Consider the following 24,439-nt stretch of genomic DNA (forward strand, 5'->3'; position numbering starts at 1 on the left):
CTTTCCTCTTTTGGCAGTTAGTGTCTTTGCTTTTAGGTAGTTGTTCTAACTTCAAGCGAGCTGAATTGCAATTGTAATGGACTTACCGAGAAACCTGCTAAAAAGATGTCGGGTAATCTTGTCTAACCCGGCATTAGAAACTGTGAAAAGAGGGCTGCGGAAAAATATTTATGCTCGGTATTGCACATTAACCCCATACATCTCCTCTGGGACCTCCCAGCACACATCACTCTCAACTGCTGGCGCCAGGAAGTTAAAAGGTCTGCATGTATGTTGTAATCAATTCAGAAGTCAGGTAACACCGAACGGATGGGAACAGGCTTCTGGCTCAGCGTGAACGAACTCAAACTCAGTTTAGCTATAGAAGTCAAACTGACTGATGGTATAAAGTAAATAAACAATTCCCCAACTCATTCTCTAACACAGAAAAGCTAAACACTTGTAAAAAAAAAAAAAAAAAAGAAAATCACAAGCCTGTAAACGAAATAAAGTAATTCTACTTCTCTTCACAGGTTCTGCAAATTTGTCTTGCACCACTGTAAAGCTGTACTGCTCAGCACAGCGCAGACAAACCCCTCCTCGCCTTTCCGCCAAGAGCTAAGTCTAAGACCAAAGACAGCGCACCATAGTTATCTCAATGCAAGTACAAAGAGTTTAAAAATGAGAAAAACCAAATTCCTACCTTGGGCAGGATCAGGCGGGCCAAACTCCAAAGAATACCGCAGAATGAAGTTGTTATTCCACACGTACAGCTGGTTGTCTCTGGGGTTGTAATCCACTGCAGCGATGTACTGGTACTGGTTGGGGAAAGGAATGTCCACGTGCTCACCTCGGCTTAACCTGGTGTTGTAGATGTAATCGATGGCGTTCTTGCCGGTCTCGCTCTCATTGTCCTGATACACTGACCGCACTACGTACAGGACACCACATATCATGAAAGCATTGGATGCTGCCCGTTTGTCGTACGTCGTTTCCCAGGTGGCTTCGAAACGTAGGGTGTAGGGGTTCAGCTGGCTAATTACTATCATCCCATTGTTTTGCTCTGTAGCATAAATTACCCATAAGCCATTTTCATCAACTGCCAAGTCAATATCAGTCTTTCCTCCCCATCGGTATGGAGAGGTGTCATGATAATTAGCGTAATTGATTATGGCCTCTCCACTCTTAATTCTAGTCCTCAAGTCGAATTTTACTATGTTCCTAGTTCTTTCCTTGTTAAAAAAGACAGCGCCGTCATACACCACAAATCCAGTACCATCCACTCGATTTGGGAGTTTATACGTCGTCTGCTGGCGTCCGTTTTGGAAGTCCTCTAAAGAAGCATATTCTATCAAAGTATCGGTGCGATATGGAGTCCATGGCATGAAGTATATTTTATCTGCAGCCTGGAGAGGATCTTTGCACCAAGAACCTGCTTTTTGTTCAGCTTCATATAAATACGGTGAGTCCACAATTGCTTTCAACGTCCCCGGGCAAACAAAAACTAACAGTCACAGAGAGAAGTAAGACAAGAATTACGTCAAATTAAGACCGTCTCATAATAAAAAGAGAAAAAAAAAGAAAAAAAAAGGTAGGTAAATCATAATGACTGTGTCAGGAAGAAAAAAAATCAATTTAATTGGCACTAGATTATACCTTATGTTATAATTAATGCAATTGTCACCCTTTATCATCCACTTTTCTTAAAGTTACCATGTTCTTGCTGTACCAGTATGGAAAGTGGATGGGAACTGTTTTCACTAGTACAGACCAAGGCTCAATGGCATACACAGACAGCTGAAAATGTAGAGCTACTCTTGCATTTTCGTCTTAGACTTTTAGTGAGTACACATTAACGCTCCAGAGCTTTTAACTGGTGTGCAGCAGTGCGCTAGGTCATTTCGGTCCAAAAAAAATCACATCGACTTGTTTAGAACTTTAAGAAGTGGTGAGGCTGAAAAAGGAGGTGCCTCGATTAAAAATAAAGGAACAAAACAAATCATCAGGTATATAGAGAAAGCAATTAGGAGCAGAGAAAACAAAACACAACCAAAGCAATGAATGAAACAGACCAGGAAACCCTGTAACCATGGCATGCTATGGAGAGGGTTCTGGAAGCCAGGCAAGATGACACTTGATTAACAAGAATTTACCCAAGGGTGAGAGAAAGAGAGGGAAAGAAAGACAAAGAGAAAGGGAGAGAAAAAAGCAAGGGAGTCTTCCCTCCAGCCCAAGTATTTCAGACACTATACCCCGCCACCTACTTTAAGCAGCCAAGTCACTTTATTGCAAACAGTCGACTTCTTTATGAGGTGTACTTATGAGATCCTGCTGATTATCATAAGAGTGTTGTGGGGAGGGGAAGGGAAGAGGTTAACATCCATAAGGCACATAACAAGGAGCTGGGGTTTGGACTGTATACGTTATTTACCTTTTTGCTCCACTTCTATTTTAAGCATCGGAAGAAAAATAAAAAAGTGCAAGGAAAAAAGAAAGAAGATTAACATAAATTGACTATTAATCTAAAGATTAAATTAGTAACAGACGCTAAATATAGGGAGAATAAGAACTGCACTATATTGGATAAAGAGAAACAGACAACAGGAAAACCTAGCAGGAGAGAGATTCTACGGTTACACAAGTGAACATGGATCAATCATTTTAGTAGATTAAGGAGGCAATACAGCTATGTTGGCATGTAGTTTCAGTTAGTGAACCTGAATAAATAATGAATGACTTTACTAATGCATGCTATACATACTCTTCTTCTTCTCAAAGTACAATGCTATCAAGTTGTTTTTTAAGTGACACAGTAATTTATCATATATGTGCGAGTGCACATATATATATATGCATTATATTAATGAGGTAATTATAAATCCAAAATGCAGTTTATTAATTATATAGGTTTGTATGTGTGCTTATTAAACCTTCCCCCATCTTTGCCCCAGACATCCCTCTGCTTTTCTTTCTTATAAAGAAAGCAGCTTGCACCCTTTAGCTCTCCTTAGGCTTTATTTTATTTGTTTTCCTGAATGTTAATCTTGAGAACTTTTGTCACTTCTTAGTCTATAACTGCAAAATCAGACTAGAAGGAATAAGCAAAAACATCTAGAAAAAAGAAGCAAAAGCACAGTAAGCAAGAGGAAAAGAGAAGAAAAAATTAACATTTAGCTCATTCAGATATTCTCCAGCATCATCGATTAAGCCCGAAACAGCAAGCTAGTATGCAAGGACAGTCATACTAAGTGTTTAAAACAAATATCCATCCCGCCACCGTACATGGAAAATATAAACCAAACCTGATTAACAAAGTTATATTACTATAGCAATTTTTCCCCACGGAAGTTTCAAGGAACATATTACAGGACGACATATAGCTGAAGTCCAGCTAGTAAATACCTTTCCAATAAGTATTTGCAATAAAATCTATTTCATATACTCAGTAGCCTTTGAAGTATGCTCCCTTAGTTTCATAAAATGACCTGGAAAATGACAGATGTACCAATCTGTGTAACAGTAGCTGCTGATACCAAGGAAGTGTATCAAAACTATTTGCACAGCTATTACATTTCCAGTGTTACAGTATTATCCTGAAGAATATATTTGTATCTTTCATATAAAGTTTTGGATTTTCAGTCTCATTTAACAAAATTACATATGATTCTTTTGAAAGAATGGTATTGGCTGAGCTGATCTAGTGTTTCTTCAGGGAACAATTCCAAAACTTTATGGGGGACTAGAGGGGGTTAATATTCTCAAAATGAGCAGTTGTTTTCCTAGCCTTTGTTCATTTATACATCTTTAGGTAAAATACTTGTTTGTCTGCAATTTGTAATTCTTGAGTTACCCAAGTAAACAGAAGATGTATTCTGAGGTGAATTTCTGGGTTTCAGAATCAGTGTTAATGACTTTCAGATGATTCTGTCTGTGAACTTTTATGCATGAGTTTATTCCTTGCCAGAAAGCAATATTGATATTGTACCTGCTTAGAATTAGTAATAGGAGAGGAGGGAAAAAGATAGGGATAACTAAAATCATTACTGGCATATCTGCTCTGCGTGCGTTGGTGTACAGCTGTACATTTGTCAGGGACAGATGGGCTTATTGAAATAAACAAATGCTGCAAAGTCCAATCAATACAGAGAGAGAATAAAACACTTTACAACTCTTTCTACTGAATTCCTGAGCCCAAAAAAGGTTTAAAATAAAAATGCACAGATGTATAAAATGGTACTTTTGATGTTCTTCTTTATAAAAGGGCTGACTTCTGTTATTCAGTCAAAGTGTCAACATACATTGTGCAGCATAATTGAGAGAAATGTCAAGTACGGTACTCTCAATTTCTTTGTAATTTAATCAATAACACTCTTATTTTGGGACAAAGCAATGCCTATCAAATTTGTTTAGAATTTTAGTTTTATTTGAGATTCAACTGAGTACCTCAATAGGTTTTTTGGTTTTTTTGTCTACACTTGGAGATGCAAAGAAGAAAGCTTTTCATTAAGTACTTTCTTATGAGGGCGATGAATACAGAACCCGGAGAAAGCTCAATCAATATGTATGATCAGCAAAGCAGCTATGTATTTCTGGAGGCCAGCAAGACATAGCGGAGCTCATAAACTGCATTTTGTACAAGGGTGACACCAACTCCAGCGTGTTAAGAACTCCCAACTTTTACCACAAAACCTGGTATGATTGCTATTTGTAATCCCTCATGGACTAAAAGGTGCCACAGTGAGACATAGCAAATTTTGCAGTCTTGCAGTAACTGCAGATGAGGTTCAGAAAAAGTAAGAACCATAACTGAACTTTGGTTAGAAGTGTTGTGATCACTAAAACCGTCCCTTCCTAGACCCACAAAAGCCTATCCCACCTTCCTAACAAGTCTCTTATGCTGGGACAGCTGCTATTTGCAAACCTAATGATTCCAGTTATTCCATACGTTTAGATATGGAGCACTAGAACAAGTAAGGGAGAAAAAAATTAGACTTGATAACCGGAGTTTATCAGGCGTCAAAAAAAGAGACTTGGAAAAATACCAGGATAGGCTTTGTGGGACAGGGAAGAAAGATGGTCAACAATCAAAACGACTACTGAAGCACAATGTGGTTTGAAATGAAACTTCAAAACTTATTTTAGTAACTGGCAACCTTTTTGATGACTGCTGGTAATGACAGGTGTTGTCTCGTACAGGTCTGGAATTGGGAATAGTGTCATCACTGTACATGCTGCAGTTCACAAACTCCAAAACTTACAGACTTCGAAAGACAAGAAGTATCCAGAATCCTGAGTTACGATAGACACAGAATTACATAGAATTACAAAGGGCAGGCCAATGCAATTGACAGTAAACAAAAATAAACATTTTAAAAGTAGAATAGCTACACGTTAGAGTACAGGGTAGGCCGCGCTGTGGCACTATACTTCTGAAAACTGGAAAAGAAAAGATTCCTGTAGATAGCAATACAGAATCGGTAGAACATATCGACACTTCTCTTCCTAAAACAGCATAAAAAATCATGTTTGAACATTATTTGCATTACACTTTTCTCTACGAGCTAGCCTACTGGAACTGGAAACGTAACCTCTTGTCATTTGACTGACCTCATGGTTTGGAATCAGATGCACTGCCCTCTTTCTGAAAATTTGGGAATGAAAATAGTGCTAAAGCAAAGGTGATCTTTGTGGAACAAAACTTTGGTTAGATTGGGGTAAGACATCACTCCTCAAAAGTGGCACGAGAAGAACAGTTACCACAAGCCACCGATACTACACACAGGAGGAATGGTACTAGGGATCACTGTATGCAGTAGGCTTCCAATCCTACAAATGGTACAGAAAAAAAAATCAGCAAGCAACCATTTCACAATGACACAGCAGAAATGAAGAAAAAATAGATGATCTGTGTTTGGCCTTTAACAACAGTGAAGGTTCAATGTGGCGAAGCAGTACAGAGTAGTATTTCAGTTTAAGAAGTCTAAATTTTGAAATTGTGCAGGGAACAGTATGGACAGTTTTGACATAGCTTTGCTTATGCCAGAACTCATTTCCCTCCTTTTTGGATATATACTGTCACCACAGTGTTTTTGCATCTCAGACTTGGCCTGTTCCCTGTACCAACAGAAAATGTGACTTTGGTTAAGGATTACTGCAGATCAAGAAATTCACGCTTAATAATAACTTAAGGGAATGATCAGTGCACTGCTCAAATTCCATTGCAAACACAGCTATTTCTCTGTTGAGTTATGGGACGAGGGAGAAGTCACTGCAAAGAACGACCTTACAAGAAAGCAAAACCAGTTAAATGTGTTGAATCTGCAGAACTTTTATAAACATGCATACATGTCAATGAAAAAACAACATTAATTATTGCAAGGAAATAAGAAGTACGCTTAAAGCTACTGAATTCTGGCATTAGAAAGAATATTGTACAAAACTGCTGAAGTAGCTTAACTTCAAATTTTTCTATCCCAGTATAATTTAAGTATTTACTTTGTCTTCAGTGAAAAATTCTGTTTTGGCAGCTGATTCAAGGCACAATTCATATTTTCTCTTTACATTAAAAGTGGACATTTCTTTCTCACTCTTTTCCCCATTGCTTTTAAGAACCAAGTTTGAGTAACTTATTGATGAATTATTCATTCTGAATCTGTGTTCACTTATACTGTGCCCCTGAAGCACAAAGTCCTCTTATGATGCGCCCCAACTAGGGCATTTGCCTCTGAGTGTCAGTGTTGGGTTTTGCTGTGCACCCAAAGTCACCACAACAGCAGGTAGCCTTTCAAGTAGATCATGATTAAAACTGAAGTCAATTCCTGCTTTAGAAGTCTGTGAGCCAAGCCAATTTGTCAGCAACTGGTAGCGGGCAAAAGTACAAATTTCTATCTGGCCTATTGAATAGCTAATTTGAGTTTGTTTTCTGGAAAAACAGTAGCCTTAAAAGCCAAACACTTAAGAACACAGACAGACACTTGGCCAGCATCACACCATGGCTTCCTTCCACACTTCGTGAAGCTAATTGGAGGCCCTAGTCTGCAAGTGCTCTGCATGCATAATGGGTCCGTGGGCCATAAACATATGCTTCTTTTCCATGTAACAGCACTCCAGCTTTAATTGTGAGGGCCAGAGGAAGTGAGCGAGAATAAAAAGATTATACTTACTGTAAGGAACACATTCATACTGAACTTCTAGATATTTGTATGTTCCAGGACAAGGATCAGGAAACACATCTGACCCAGTAACTACTATACACTGTGTTCGGTTGTTGCACCTGTAATGGGAAAAGCAAGCAAGCTAATTAATTTAAAATTACATTTAATTTGCAAGTTCATACTAAAGTACAATATGCAGTGCTAACTCTCTTCTCACTTGGGCAGCCCAATCCGTAGGACAACAAAGTTAATTAACACTAGATCTGTCAAAGTCCATAAATAAGGCTTCAAGACAATACTTCAGTTCAGGCTTTATACTTTCAAATCTGGAGATCAACATTATCTAAAATGTCACTTGTTTGCACTGGTAGAGATAGCTGTCCCAAATACATAGTGATTTGATACTACTGTTCAATAAAATCAAAGCAAAATGCAAAATGATACACAATGAAGAAAATGTGTTATTCTGAGTAACGTACAATAACACAAATGAGCAATTCCTTCCACCTTTGGAGACATACATACTGCTGAATGGTTTTACATCTCAGACAGATTTTTGTTGTGATTCAAGGAAATTATTTTGGTTGGAAGAGTTATTGTAGACAAAGAGCATTAGCATTTCCATTTTAACTATTTTAGGAGCAATTGGTGGACTCTAAGCTTCCTCTGTTAGGTTACAGGAAGAGGTAAAGAATGACCGTCTGAGGAAATAAGAAAAACAGTTAAAAAGAAGAACTGCAAGAAAATTAATTAAAATGTATTTCAGAGGAGACTAAATACTGAAACATATATATGATTTGCTTAACAATAGAAGCCAATGCATTTTGATACAAAGAACTTTATTACAATGCCTCTAACCACAAGGGTCTACTGAATTCAATGTTTTTTGAAGGTTTTTTTAATAACAATAATTAAGAGATATTAGACTACTATTCATTTCTCCAGGAAAAAAAAAATTATAGTAGCTTGTAAGTTAAAATCACCTAACCCTGAAGAGATGGTCAAAACGTAATACAGAAAAAAGTCAGAAGGAAGTGGAAGAAAAAAAAAGAGAAGATGGGGGAGTCTGGTGACTAAGAGAAAAAAGAGCTTGGCTGATCTTCTCAGGGGTTAGTTTTGTTTGTCAGCAAACTGAATAACAGAAGTCTGAACTTAAGTAATAGCCTAGCCTTTGACTCCAGCTGTACATCAACTTCTCTATTGCCCTACCACTTCCCACACTCCCTGAATACCACATCCCAAGCTAAAATAATCTCTCTTGTATCAACGGCTTTCTACAGCTGTACATTGCCAACAGGTATAAGAATGATTCACACTACCTCATAAAAGGTAGAGCAAGCACATTTGAAGAACTCTGATATAAATCACTTTCCTTTTTATATACTAATCAAACTAGCACAGAGCTGGTCAGGACATGCTGTGCCTTTTGCTGAGTAAACTTGGGAACAACAACTCTTCTGACTTTATCAGTTAATTTCTTTTCTTTTTCCTTTTTTTCTTTTTTTAAGCTACTTATTTCTAGCCTCATAAGGCTCATAATTGCAGAACTAATTGGAAATAGCCAGGGATTTCTGTATATACGCACAACTGTGGATACAGATAGATGGTGAGGAATTCACCTGTCACCTCTCTGCTGCTCGCAGCAGTGACTTTCCAGAGAGCACAGGCAGGTCTGCCGTACAGCTATCGCACAGGTAACGCTGCACCACTCCCAAGAGCACTACTATTCAGTGCAACACCTTGCACAGTGTATTAGAGTCTGGAACGAGTATGACCTATCTAATGGCTTTCAGACCCATGCTGGAGTGATGAAATGTGCACCCGACTTCCAGCGAAAATCACTGTACTGAATCTGTTATACTGAAAATGTACAATACAGCCACTTTTTTGTACTCACACCAAGGTCACAGTGCTACTCTCATGTGTGTCGTGTAGGAGGAGGCTGTAGAAGTAGGAGAAGGCAATATGGCCCAAAACCTCACAGGCCTCTCTATTCTAACCCCTGTACAGTGGTTTTTATGCCCCACACCTCAGGCCAGACTAACCAGCATGAGAAAACCTCGGATGTAAGATTCTGTAATTGATTTCTTTAAATTTCTTTCCGTTTCTTTAGTGAAAACCTTATGCTGAAGCCAAAATAATTCCTACGAAAAGACTTTGTGTAGTGCATCATTCAGTATAATGGTTTCCACAGCTTTGAGTTGTATGAAAATTTCATTTTACACTTGAATGAGCAGCAATTAAGAGAGAAATATTGATTTGTTACAAAATAAAATGGATGCATATTGGGAGAAACTGCTTGAGAATGAAACTGATAAAGGTCATACTTAGCTGTGGGAAAAAAAGTTCTACTAGCAGTATTTGTAAATCTTATGAAAAAGATGGACTCTTGTTTCCCTACGAAAAGTTGTTTTTCTTCTCTTTCATTTTCCCCCAGTGAAAGATTCATAATTTTGCCATCAGTCAGGAAACTGAGAAGAACGTCACGCTAGCTTGTATTGAAAGGATGCATAATACTAATTCAGAAGAAAATGCAGTATTTTTTTCTTTGTACAGTAAGTGCCAGTGTCAAACTTAAGGCATTGAGCGGTGTTTACAGGAAGTTGCTGACCTTCTAAAAATTTTTGACTATTGCTTCATGCAAGACTTCAGCTGCTGTGCATATGGTCACCTTTTGCTCACCTTTGGCTAAAATGAAGGAGACCCCAATTCCAAAACAATGAGCTATGCCCACCGCTGCAGTACACAGTCGTGCTACAAAGCACACCACCACCTCCCCAAAAAGTGCAATTACTTGGCTAACTAAATGAATAGAAGGATTTGTCTTTAAGTTTTTTACACTCAAATCACTGATTTTGCTGCACTGCTGGTTGCGTTTTATAAAAGCTGAGTAATTTTCATATAAGGTTCTGATTTTCATGCACTTCTAAGAGTCCAAATTAAAGACACTTGATTAAGATATTCACATTTTAAAAAGTTGACATTCAGGTAACTATTTGTTGCATAGTTAGTGGTCATATTTTAATTCCAGTGAAACCTTCAAAAAGAACCCTACAGCATCTACAGCAGCTGTCAATCCCAATTCAAGGGTTATAAAGAAGAGATGAAGAGGAAGTGGACTTTATAGAGGTAGTTCTGAGACAACTATTTCAGGGAATTTACACTACTGTGATTTGTTCTCTGGATAAATGAAGGTCTTCTGTCTGCTGCATTGGTTTTTTTTCCCTGTAAATCCAGGGATACTAACTTCTCTGTTAGTTATTGGCCTACAGTTCTGCTGCTGCCTGCAAAGACCATTTTACAAACTGATAAAGGTTTCAGTTGAGCTTCTTTAAGACAAGAAGCACTGAATTCTGTGGTATATTGGACAAAAGATACTCCACTCTCCATAAAATAGCACTGAACAGCAGATTACCCTACATGGATACAGATTATCAGAGTACCACATCACTGCCATAGCAGAGCTTCATGATTTTGAGAAACCTTTACACTTAGAAACACTATGCCCAATGAAAAGGATATTATACTGTTACAGCCTTCAACTCAACCCTGTGAGCCATTTTAACTCCTTTTTGTAACGGGCAAGCTCTTTCTGAGTGTGGCAACTTCAAGGGATTCTCCAAAACAAGACTATAGTAGAAATAAAGTTCCTGGTGATTTGCAAAATTGGCCTAGACACCACCAGGGAAAAAAAAAAATAATCCAAACCTCAGAAAACTTAACTGGCAAATAACTTGAAGACCCTCATTCATTTTAACCAACACTATTTTTTCTACACAATATACTGTTAGTTCAGTCCTTCTATTCAAACTCTTTTAGAATTGTTCTAGTGAAGGCATGATACAAACCAGCTCTAATTTCTGCAAATTTAAGAAGTCAAATCACAAATACTTCAGTGTGTCAGTGTCTGTAATCCAGTGTTTAAGTTTTCTGTAGGTTTTAAGTACCATTTAAGTGTTCTGTAATCTACTTAACTGCATACTTCCCTAGCATATGTTAAAATATGCAAATTCAATTTGTGTACTATCTAAAAATTCATATAATCTCACACCAAGAAATGTCTTCATGTCTAAGACATTCACAATATTCACAAAGATTTATGATACAATGACTTTGTCATTTACAAGGAAATGAAGCAGATCTGCAAAGAACTCTATACAAAGTCAGTATCAGTTGATTTAGGAAAGGTAACATATGAATTGCATTTGAAACCCTAGTTAGGAAAAGACTAACTGTAGCACTGAAGGAATGATAATTCAGGTTCCTGTGCTAGCAGCGGCAAGAGTTTTGCAAGAAGAAACGTAGCAAGTATCAGTATTCTCATGAATGCAAGGAGCAACTGTGTACTCTAACACTCATTTCTTCAGTATTTTAGTATGAATGAAGAAAGGTTACATTTTCATAATGCAGATGCATCACTTAGAGTAATCTAAAAATCAAATGGAGTGTTTAATTAACAGTTACAGTACAATGTCTGAACTCCTTTCACCTCAGGAAGAAGACTGTGCAAATGAGGAATGGCCCTTTCACATTTCAGATGAATACAGAAAAAAAGGAAAGTAAAGCAGTTCCAGCAGGGCTGTTATCAAGTCTCTTCTGCTCATGATGTAGCCATGTCCCTGCTGCATCCATCCCCTTCTGTGCTCAGCTTTAAGGACAGCTGTACTTTCCATGCTAATTTGTTTGCTTTTCAACTCTAATCTTGACTTGTACAATTCCCAACAAATTGCTTTTGCTCTTTTTTTATTATCTTATGCTCATTATTGCACTTTTCCACGTGCAATGTATGGATATGAGATTCCATGTGCAATCTATTGTGTGAGGTGTTTTAATCAATAATCTTGTTCTGCTGATTAAGCAGGGGCTTCTGTTTTGGCAAGATAACATTAGCTTCTCCTGTCATGCTCCAAAAGCTATTGGGAATCTTCAGCAGATCATTAGATATGCTACAATAAAGCTTTGGTACATTCTCTTTTCTTTCTTAAATTACTTCTTCACTGTCCTATCATTCCCCGTCACCGCTGGCACTGCATTATTATTACAGCTCCCCTGAAACTTGCACTAGAGCTATGTCTCCAGGCCATAGGATGCCATTTTCAATTGAAACTTCTGCTTGAAAATATAAATTAAGGAAATTTCATTATCTCCTGCCAAGGGCCATTATTCACTACTGTTCTAAGGAAGATTAAAAATGCAGAATCTATGGACTTGAACAAATACTCCAGCATTAAAATGAAAAACACAGTGTATCATTACTGGACCACAAAGTGAAGTACTGGAATCCACGAAAGAGGTTCTGGAAAGATGTTAGCATTACATGGATCAAACCAATTGACTGAGGGAAGAGGTCATCTTTATGGGTAAAGTCACATCAGTCACATAAAGATACATACAGTTCCTTTCCAAGTGGTTCTTGCACTTGGCAAAATTAAGGTACGTAGGAAATAATGTCCACATTACAATTTATCCTCCAAATGCTTTTGTTTTGCATACATAACTTTGACAAAGATAGTAACATAAAAGGAACATCATGGTATTTTGAAAAGGATATGGGTTAATGTCTAGCCAGAAATTGGCTATCGAAATAATTTTGGGTATTCCTAATGCGGCATTTCTGTGAATGCAGTGTTTCATTCAGTAAGGTAAAACTGGCAAACACAGAAAACAGTCATGTGTACTTCACTTTAAAAAGGAAAAAAAAAAGATACAGTATAAAGCCATGTTTAATACATAAAATTAATTTTTAATAAATTTGTCAATACATTAAAAAAATCTGTCTTGGTATGTTCTGAAACTTTTAAGTCAGATCTGACAATATTTCTCTTTCAGCATATTGATTAAATACTTAAAAGCTAGCATGATGACATGTTCCTGAATATTGCCTGCAGCAACCTGCTTAAACAGCACTTGAAGCACGTAAACTCTGAGTTGTAGCACCGCATAGTCCATATGGTCTTCTTGTTCCTTATTCACCCTGGGTGAGCTGCAGTCTGAGTAAAAGAGACAGGAATCTGGGATGACTACACTTCGCGTATTGACTTTTAACAACAGCGTATTTTAAATTGAAAAATTCTTGAACCTCTTTACCCAGAGTAAATGGCTGTCTTCACATATGTTTTCCTAATGGTCTACAACTGCCACGTGAGATGTGCTTCTGCTTTTGTACGCATATTCACTAGACCTCCACTCCTGTTATTAAACTCAAAGTTACATGCGTATGAAGATGTCAGATATTACTTAAATGCTATGTTTTATTAAGTTGGTCTTAGAAAGCATGTACAAAACTTACATATAAAATAGCCAGAGAATAGTGATTTTATTTTAGGGGTGTATAGATACACTCATATGCACACACACATACCACAGTTGATAAAATCATCTAAAGCAATGTATTTAAATTCTGAGTTTCAAATTCACCTCACAAGAAATACATTATTACATACTGAAATCTAGTAAGTTAGCAAACTGGGGCTAACCAAAGCCTAAAAAAAGACCTGCTAAAAAACCCCAGCCTTGCTATAAAGCCCTGATTTGAAGCAGCATTGGCCAACCATCACTGCAGCATCCACAGCGCTCCAGCAACCGCAACAGCCGCAGCACAACCCTACCCATGCGGGAAGAGTGAGCGCACGCATCCCTGCAGAGCCACACTTCCTTGAAGACAGACATATAATCCTGCAGCTGGCTTCTTGAAAATCCTGGATGACACACTGGCAATTTTGCTTATTCACATGTAAGATTTTCTAAAAATTATTTTCAAGTTAAAATCCCTAGAAGTATTATGGGTGAACGAGCAAGCAAAAAGAAAATAGCACCAATTTTACCTAGCTCAAAGGGAAAACAGATTTAGTGTGCTGTGATGGTAGTTTTCATAACCTAAGAAAAAAATGGGAGATACGTGAGCACATATGAAAGCAGAATTTGGCCCTAAGAATTGTGTATAGATATTGGAGATCTTCCTGTGACCGCTAAAGCAGTAAGGCACGCTAGAAATTGGTTTGAAAGTTCACAACCCAGCCTTGGGATTTTCTATGCACTTGGCGACGTGATCACTAGAGCAATAAACCTGGTGGCTTTGGATGAAAAATACATGGGGGGAAGAAACCTGAGAAAATTGTTTCTATTTTCTTTTTAAATGTAATATTGATGATTTTTGTTGAATCTTCCTAATTACTGAGTAAAAATGACATAAGGAAGCTAAGTAGTGTATAATTAATAGTGTAGAAGAAGGTGCACCATAGCATTGTTTCCGTTTGCCCAATAAATATGCAATAATATTTAATTGTATTTTTTTATACAATGTAATCTTGTGGGAGTCTGAGGGTACGCATTAAGGATGAAAACTCCAAATACACAATAAAACACAAAAGAAAATATACAACTCCCACAGGCCCTTTCTTAGGATTACCCAGTCTGATTCACTATCAATGAATGTGTATCAGACTTGTACGGAAAAGTAATTTAACAGAGTATTTCTTGCTTTCGACCTCTTCTTACAATTTTAATACATTTAGTTATGACCCATTGCCTTTTAGTATTCATGTTCTCTAAGTTCAAAGCAGCCATTGTTAAAAAGACGAATCTTCTCACTTACTCACATCTAAGCTATCGGAGATGTTTTTTTCTTGTTACAATTCATCCTTGTTCCAATACTTTGTTTATTGGTGTAAATGCTATTATTATGCAGTTATTATTAACCTCAAACTGAAGCAGGAGATAAAACAGGGAGGGGAAGAAAAAGGAAAAGGAAATGTAGATTCCAGTAGAATACATAACACCTGCCTTCTCTCAGTAATTTTTTAAGTGCTTTTATAATCCCATCTTTCCATCCTCACTACTTTCTACCACATATATGAAAGTCCTACTAGAACCACCAGAGCCTGTGAGGACATGACTGTAAAGCAAGGACAGGAAAACTACATATCAAAAGATGCAATGAGGTGTGCAAAGTGGGACAATCTCCTGGTGAGGTTTGCGTAGGTGCAAACCCAAACCTTCTAAGAGTACGAAACAGAAGAGACCTGCTTTTTAGAGAAAATGTTTCTAATGCAAGCCTGCCTGAGGAAGAAGAAATGGAAATAAAGTAATATTCATAAACTTGTCATTATTTATGTGTGTGTGTTATTTGCAAGCAAAATGCAGCATGGGATTACAGGCAGTGTATGTCTTAGTATACCAACTAAGCCAAGCAGATCCGCACTGCTGAAAACTAATCAGTTCAAAAGATCCAATTAAACGTTTCACCATTTAGACAAAATAAATAGCCTGCAGCTATGCGTATTTACTAATGAAAACTTCAGTAGTGCAGCATTGTAACATCTGAGCAATTTATAGAGATTATTCACACCGAATGAGCGCGAGTGCAGCATCACACCTTGTGGGCTGAGCAGGTTTCAGGGGAGAAGTGTAGGGTTGGGTAATAATATCAAAGCTTTATGAAGGGGCATTTATTTCTGAGGCGCAGCGCTAGAGCAGAGCGTATAGAAAATCCAAGTGAAAATCCTGAAGCACAGTGTCTGATCCTTAGGCATAATGCTGCAACAGACTTGCAGAAGAAGAGACTCCCAGGTAGAGAGCATAGGATAAGAGTAAAAACCCTTTAAAACTCTTTTTTGCAGCACTATCAATCTTTTTTATCCATGGCTTGGCGTACAGCATATTCATATGTAGTTAAAAGTTATGTAACTTAAGACAGCTTCTGAGTCATCATTAAATGACTAAGTTGAAGAATTACAATATTGAAAACATGTAGCTTTATCCTTCATGTTAATTTGCACAGATCTTAAATATATTTTAAAAAATCACCCACTTTAATTACTAAAATAAGGTATTCAAATGACAGGTGTGATTTGTTACTGCAACTTCTGAAATGTAGAAGCCTTGGTACACTTTTAATATTCATGCTTCGACTGGACCTCCAGGTCAGTTCAATGCAAATTCAGCTTGACTCACTATGGGTCTCCTGAGTTTAACACAGCTCTTCTGTTTGCAGAAATGCATATTCAACATAAATGTATCTTAGCTCTAACAGGAAAGTAAGACTTACTAATTTACAGAATTGGCCATCGAGGCAAAATGATTTCATAAAGTCCTTTGGTCTCCCTCTACAGTGGGCAGGATGAGGACATTTTCAAATGGGGGATGTGGCGGGGGCAACCCTAACTGAACTTTAACACATGCATTCCCCTCAAATAATTAAAAATATTATAGGCTGTATCAATTAGGAGCAATTATTTATAAAAATGTTCACCTATTGCAGTTTGCATATAGAAAAACGATCACATTTTTAACAAGGGAAATGGGAAAGCGCTATGGGATGCCCTACCTAGATTAAATTAGCAAGAAACTTGTTATCAGACCATATAAAAGATACACCATAATAAGACGTGACCTTGCAGAACCTTGGAGCCAATCTGTGATTTTTTCCCCCTGTAACCCTTCCTAATTATCTGCAAAGTTACAGACCCTTTTGTGGCAGGTTATTTTTCTGTGAATAGTGAGGGGTTTTGGGCTTTTAAATATTTAATTAGTCTTCTGATATGAGAATTGTTGCACATGCCAACTGCTTCGATTTTCAAACTGTGTTCATCCTAATTATGTTCAAATTTAGATCGGTCATCCCAAACCTCTCACTCTTGTAATTATTTACTCCTTAAAGATCATTCAGCAGAGAAATATTTTTCACCCTTATGGCTCTTTCTTTCCACAAATGGCTTTTCTGGTCCGTTAATTACCCACTCAGAGGATTAGAGTTTGTAATAATGCAAGAGATCCTGCATGTAAGATGAGTTTTACAGGGTGAAAAAGAATAAATTGTTTTTTGTAAACTTGCCTCAGGGAATATCCCCTTTTTGGGTTATAATTTTCATCATCACAGACCATGTGCCCACTGCTGCCTATCTACCAATTCCACAGGGCTACGGGGTGACTCATTTCTACGGCTCAACAGAACTCAAAGCAAAATGCTGAGCAAGAGGCCAAAAGACAACTTGGTTATTTTATGAGATTTACAGAAGTGCAATCTGCTAGCGAGATGGTATGGTCCTTTTTCTCATAATTTTTAATGCTGATTTCATGGCTTTAAAGTTACATATATTTAACTGATAACTAATAATAAAATTACAACTTTTCTTATGTCATCTGCTGATTTTTTCAGAAGTGCTGTCCCTTAGTAGGTCTTTAATCAAATCTGTAACAGTAGTGTCATTTCCTATTAAAATGTGTCTGAGAGTCCTCACTACAAGTACTTTCTTTTCTTCTGAGAGCAATGCCTGTCACAAAAGCACTGTTATTCATTACCCACAGTGATGTCTGGATCTAATTATCATCTGGAAAGCTTGCAGGGCTTCCAGGTACAGGACTTCCCCTACAAAAGTATCCTTCTGCTCTAACTTGGAAAGCACAATCCCACTTTTTTGCGATTTGAAGTTGAGGGATTAAGTTACTGATTTGAGCTGGGCACTCCATGATTCCTGGACCTTCCAGTTTTAAGCCCAACAAAATTTAGGGGGCTGCTTTCATTTGCTTATTTTTACATCTGCAAAAATCCTGTGTATTCTGCCGTTAGTTTTTACGCAAGTCAAGTAGATTCACCTCTGTAAAAAACACATCAGAAAATTCACTGGCTTGACTCCGTCAATGCACAGATAATCTTTAATTGCGTCAAAAACATTAATGATCTAACCCTTTTATCAAACTGCCTACCACTGAAGGGGTCTCATGTGCCTGCACAATTAAAAACCCCATGTTAGCCATACATAATACTGTATTACATTTGATGCAAATCCTTTCCTATTGAAATAAGCACTGGGCTGACAGCAGGAAGTGACTGATAAGAAAGCAACAAGGCATTGCTGATGGCGTTCATGATAACTGAGCACTAACTCATATGTGTTCTGTCTACAGCACATTACCCAAAGTGCTCCTGTTTTAAATGTGACTCCAGGAGGTGTTCTTCTGCTGTACCTCTGTCACGAAGGCAGCAAAATTACCTAAGAAAGCTGAATATACAAAGTAAATGATGTTTTTCATACCCACCAGTGATGCTGGCACTAGAATAACATACTGAAGGCAGTATCAGCGCTACTACATCCTAGATGAGAAAACACCTACAGCTTCATGAGTGTAGTAGTACAGCTGAGTTCGATGCTGTTAAAAAACTCAGTAAACAGGGAAAGATTATGGGTTCAGAACTGCCACGTTATTGTTACACTTACAACTCAGCCTAAATTAAAGTATTAGAGGAAAAGGAGCACAAATTCTGAGTTATGGTGAAACAACAATTTTACAGTGCTGGAAAAATGTATTAAATTAGTTCCAAAACTGCTCCTTCATCATATAGATATATATCACAAGAAGCAAGGTATCTGAGATGCAATGAACAGTAAGGTTAAAGATCACAGATTACTCCTAAGAAAGGCATATAGGTGCCTTTGCACATTTAATGGCAAAATACATATCTTGCCAGATGAAACGTTATATAGCTCGGCGTCGTTAACAAGTAGTAAGACTTCCTCCTCTAAGGTGTTCGGACAGCGGTCAGGGCAGCTTCCTCAATGAAATGATTCTGCTGCCTAATATCTTTTCTTTTTCTGTTTTGCATATGTACGTGTTTGTGTGCATGTGTGTTAGAAGAAACTGAAATTCAAAGGTTCCGATAGCTACCATATTATAGTGAAAACCTGAAAAAAAAATACAGCTTTCAATAGTAAATTTGTAGTAAAGATTCCACACTGCAACTGTATTATAAAGCAGGTTTGACAGGGAAAAATTCTATGTGATAAGAACCTTTCCTCCTCACTGATGTGTCTACAGCAGGCTAAAAATACACTGAATACTGAGTATTTGGTCTATGTAACACTCTTAAGACTGCATTAACTTCATTGCAGTAACTTGTTTTATAGGCTCAGTTCATCATGACCTATAAAATGTTAGGCTGAAGTGCTTTAAATATCTGCTAACACCATGTGCAAGCCTGGGAGTACAAGGCACTGTGCTGTGAAGCGGCAAAGACAGTACTCTTCTGAGAAAGTAGTATGCACTCTTATGTCACTGATATAAACAGGGTAAGCATGCTAAATAATGTATGAAACAGGCAGCCAATCTTTATATAAAACAGGAATTCTAGTTGAATTCTTTGTTTGATTTTATTTTACCAGTACAACGCTAGTTTTTAAGACTGCTTCTTAAAAAAACAGAAGTTGACTATCATACTAAATTAAAGAACATACGTAAAAACTCCTTTCATTCACAGTTATGATATGAAAGAAAAAAAATTAAGACCTCTTTCATTTGTGGCCATAACATTTTTGCTAATTATTGTTCTGCAATATGTAGAAAATAAAATGCAAAGAGGGGAAATGCAAAGAGGGAAATTATCTATGTCTTTCAGTAATCGTGGCCCATTTATTAAGCAATTAGATTGCAAATTTATTATTAGAGAGAAAAAAAGAAATGCTGTAAAATACTGTTATTGCTTGTGTCTTTGATCCTTAAACTTTTTCATTTCAGCAACCTCATTAATGTCAAAATGCCATGAATATGGCAACCCCTTTTTAAACTGTATACCCTGGGCACAGGCAGAATCTATGGGATTCAATAAAGAAGTGTTTTCTTATTGAATTCAACTAAAAAGCTTAATTGAGCCACAAAGGTCAGAAGGTTCTTTTTATTATAAGTAGGAGATTATTTGTTCTGTGGCAGAAGGAAATTTCCAGAATATGAGATCTGCTCATTTCTATACTACTCTGTAGCTACTTTTTAATTTTTAAACCCATGTTACTCTTCTATTCCTTTCCCTGAATTAAACAGCTTCACTGTAATAATCTTTAAATTCTATTTCCTTTGTGTTACTAATGAAAACTTCTCACTTTCATCACTACTGCTGACTTTATAACACTAAAAAGTACTCATAATTTACTTAGATATATTTAATTCATATTAATCTGTCCTAATTTATGATCTATACCCTGCTCTGCCCATCTTCATGTACCTTTTCCACGTAACTTCTGTTTACTAAGTGATATTCAACGGATTTCCTATAGTGCAATGAACCTTAACAGGCAGCTTTTAATTGCCTCGCATAGGAAACCACATCACTTAATATCACAGCAACAGTATAAAATAAAACTATTGCTTCTTAGACTCTAGAGCAATTAGACCTCTTGGCTATTTGGCTAACTCTGCTTCATGATACCCAGTGCAGTTAATTATATTTTTTGATGTTAATAGTCTCTGTCAGTTTCAAGCATAACTCCTCTTTGATGAATATTTAAATTATATTTGAATAAAAAAATAATCTTGGTTACATTTCATATTCAGCAGTCATCACAGCTTAATAAAGGTCTCCTCACCAAGGGTTGAGATAAATGGCTATATGAACACATGTATAAAGTCCTAAATCAACTTATCAGATAATGTAGCTGTTTTGGCCAAGTATTATAGAGGATATATTGGGGTGGGAGGAATTAGCAGGCTTCAGTTATTACAGTATTACTCTATACGAACTAAATTTGGCACAGCAATATATAAGTAAATCAGAATTTTTTAATAATAAAGTTCTGAGTGCAACTATATTTGAAAACTATAAAAAATTCATACAAATTCGTCAGAAAGAACACAAAATTCAACTGAAAGGTGCTGAAGGTTAAGCAGTGTTGTCTCAGTCAAGTTCTCAGAAACATTAGTAAATTACCAAGAAAGGTAACTACATACCCAAAACATATAGTACATGATTAATTGTAGGCTAAACAGCATGCATACCTAGTACAGCTGATTTCAGAAATCAGAAAAAAAAATCCCAAGAAAATCACAGGCTGAAGCACGTATTTTATATGATGCTCAAATATATAAGCAGCAGCTTACAATACTTTAAAAAATTATGTACACATATGTATACTTATTTATATTTTTCTTCACCCATGAACAGCAAGCAAAGACTGATGAATATGTATATACTATCCTGCCAGGTAAGATATACACTGACTTAAGAAGAATTTGATGGTGGTTTTGCCAATGATAAAGAAAACTACTTAAATATAAGATATGAAAGCACTAAATAAAATATCAAGCTACACCCTGGTAAAATAATTAATCCAATCTTTTTGAAGTAAACTAAATCTAAATTTTAAATGTCATTAGTTGGTATCAATGGTCCTTTTGTTGTTTCCTTTGTAGCTTGTCCAATGCCACGACTACAGCAATGCGCACGTGCATGCTATGTGCTCGCACATGTGTAAAGTAATTTCTTCTGCAGAAAATAATACAACACACTGCAGAAAGATGATCAAGTACCACTGACAGCTATTTCACCTTACCTGACTGCTCAGAACCTCATAATATGAGGATTTGTATTTAATTTACTAAGTAATGTCACGATGGGACAACCCCATTAATAAACCCCCCTGTTTTTAATGAGTAAACTAGACCTACTACATTCATATTAAGAATTAATGATACTGAAAATGCACAATGCCAGATAAGGTTCTTCTCAGTCATGGGTATTACTGTTTTTTCCTGTAATAAAGCCAAGGACTACAGTGTGCTTCATGAATATTCTAGGCTCTGTGATAATGCCTCGTTCATGAAAATAGGCTACATGTATTTCTGCTTTTTCTTTACATTTGAGTCATAACTAAATCTTGTGACTAACACATAGAAAACAAACCAAAACAGAACAAAAATCAATCGGGTCATGGCCCGGTATTGTGAAAAGCTTAGTTTAAAAATAAAGAGCATTTTAAGCTTCTGCTACATCAAAATACTCACGGGGATGACTGCCGTACTAAGACCTATGTCTGTTTCAGATGAGTAGAAGCCTTCATTTTCAAAGGATGCTTAAAAAAACCAGGTATCTAATGTTGATAATCTTGTATGGTAAATGTTTTGCGAAGGAGTTGTCAGCAAGCTGAAACAGAAACCGCTGGCACGCCGAAGTGAAAGAAGGACCTCGTACTACTGATCAGCATCAGTACCACAGCAACTCCGACGTGCATAAATTCCGAGAACGTACCTTATCCACATCAGTCTGTGCTATCCTATCGTCAACACCGGTATTTCTCTGACACAAAAAGGACAGATATGCCAGCTCTTAATGACCAGAAAGCAGAAAAAGGCAAGGTATATCTCTCATTCGGAGACACTTTTCACTACACAGTATCTCTAGCAAAGGGAGGCAATCTTCGGCTGCAGAAGGAAAAGCAAGGGAAAAAGCAAGATAGCAGCAGGGGTCAGCAGAGCCCTTGTCTAAGACTGGCAGACCCCTGAAGTAAAGTGCGCCATTACCACAATCGCAGCCCTTTGTGAATGGCAGAGGCTAAAATCCTGCCCGGGAAAACTGTTTTAAGGCACATTAAGAAATGCAAATCTGAAGCGTGCTACGGTTTAAACACTGAATCGACCCTGGGCACTGTCTGAGGAAGCTGGTTTTGAGGCACTAAAACGCCTCTTTGTGGAAGTCTGGCAAAGGCTTGGTTTCAGCTCTGCAGTGACCCCACAGCAGGTTTTGCCTTCTACCAGCAAAGACACCCCGCACGAAGTTTGCTTGTGGCTAGACCTTTTCACTCCGGTGAGTGAGATTAATCGGCAGTAGGAGATTTACCCACTATCCATCCAAGCCTGGAGACCAGTGGAAGATTTTCTTTATTCCTTCACATTATGGAACAGACCAAACTTGTTTTCACTTGAAAAACGGTATTTCACACGGTATGACAATGTTTCCTCTGCAGACCCGGCAAGCAGGAACAAGACAGAGGGCTTGAGAGATGTGTCTTCGTCACAGGAGAACTTATTTTGTTTTCTTTCAAAAAAGTCTCACTCTCATTTATATACAGGATTTTTCAAAATGAGATCTTTGTTGGACATGTGAATATGTAGAAAAGAATGAACATCTCCATTCTCCCACTCATTCGTTGGGAAGGATTAAGGAAAAAAAAATAAAGTGGCAGGAGAAGGCATGGAGACTCTGCTTCCTTCAGCTTTCCCTTGATCACTCTGTGGGGCACGAGGCACTTCACTTACATTTTGAAGACCCTTCGTTTAAGCGCAGCTGTCTTGCAGAGATGATGGACGTAACAGGTTAAGAGTATTACCATGTGAGAAAAGTTCATCGTAACAAAAACCCAAGCATGAACTATTCACTGGTGTCGTGATGGACATGGTAATTGAAGGTACATGTGTTGGACGTGCTATAGATAGGACAGGATACGTGCAACAGAAAAAACACTCACTGCTGAGGAGGATTTATTCCTCTTTTAATCCTTTTACTTTCCTGCAGCAATGTTTTAAAAGGGAAGGGTATTTCAAAAAATTACAGTTCCCTAAGTTCACCTATTACATCTCACATACTTTTATATTTATGCCTATGTATTATAATGAGGTTTGCTTGTTTGTGCACAGCTAAAAAGCAAAATGATACTGATTAAATGTGTTTAGTAAAGATCACATAAAGCTACAATTATACCTAAATTGTAGATGAAAATAGAATTTAAAGGCCATTTCAGTTCAGGATTGATGTAACCTCCTTTACGTTGATGAAAAATGAACTGAATATACCAACTGTGAGATTATATTTTTTAATGTGGATGTTTGCATGGTCTGCAAAGTCTGTAGTTTTAAACAACTTGAGTATTTCCTCTTTTTAATGATCACAACTATGCTCTCAGTATCAGAATGCAGATCAGAAGTTCCCATTTAAAAATTCAAGGTATTTTAGCCTTTATTAGGAGGGAAACAGTGTTATCTTTCTGAAGTTAACATTAATTTGGCTGTCAACAGTTAATGCTTGAATTTCACATCTAAGTAAATGATTCCGTAGATTCAGAGTTAATAGGCTGTATTTTCTTTAAATACAAAATGTTAATTTTCTACAAGCCCCACTAACTGTAAATTACTCAAAAAATAAGGTGTACAGACTGGAATGGACCTGACATTTTATTAATACAGGATTTCTCAAGATTTAAAATTGTATTATTCAAAATTACTATCTGCCACACTACCCAAATATCTATTTAAATACAGAGGCAAAAAATATCATCTAATTGCACTGTACTGGAATCACAAAGATAGTTATGGTGTGTAATCTTTCAAATAATACAGAACTTTTCCTAAACAAAAAGTTTAGGACTAGAAAAAATTATTCCTACTAAAAAAGCCTATTTTCAATTCAGAAGACAAAGGCCCCAGCATGCCAAAGCGCATCTTAGCAGCTTATTGTTCTACTATAAAATTACACAGACAATATGCCTCTGCCTTTGAAATGTATTTTAAGTATGTATTTACAAGTACTTTTAAATATCTGTAATTATTTT

At 37.1% G+C, this 24,439-nt stretch overlaps 1 protein-coding gene across 19 annotated transcripts in view; it reads right to left on the reverse strand.

Moving 5' to 3' along the window:
* Window positions 1–24,439, reverse strand: part of ADGRL2 (adhesion G protein-coupled receptor L2) — a 178,581-nt gene that overhangs the window by 42,740 nt on the left and 111,402 nt on the right. For 18 of the 19 annotated variants that reach the window (XR_012652076.1, XR_012652075.1, XM_075039140.1 and 15 more), the window contains 2 exons: window positions 7,143–7,252; window positions 683–1,483 (listed from right to left, as the gene is read on the reverse strand). Coding sequence is in view for 17 of the 19 variants with exons in the window: in XM_075039140.1 (XP_074895241.1) it covers window positions 683–1,483; window positions 7,143–7,252 (911 nt within the window). In the remaining 2 variants the exon portion in view is untranslated. The remainder of the gene's footprint in view (window positions 1–682; window positions 1,484–7,142; window positions 7,253–24,439) is intronic. The other variant, XM_075039151.1, reaches the window with a different exon arrangement.

The sequence above is a fragment of the Buteo buteo genome, chromosome 10 (genome assembly GCF_964188355.1).
Source record: "Buteo buteo chromosome 10, bButBut1.hap1.1, whole genome shotgun sequence".
Classification (NCBI taxonomy): domain Eukaryota; kingdom Metazoa; phylum Chordata; class Aves; order Accipitriformes; family Accipitridae; genus Buteo; species Buteo buteo.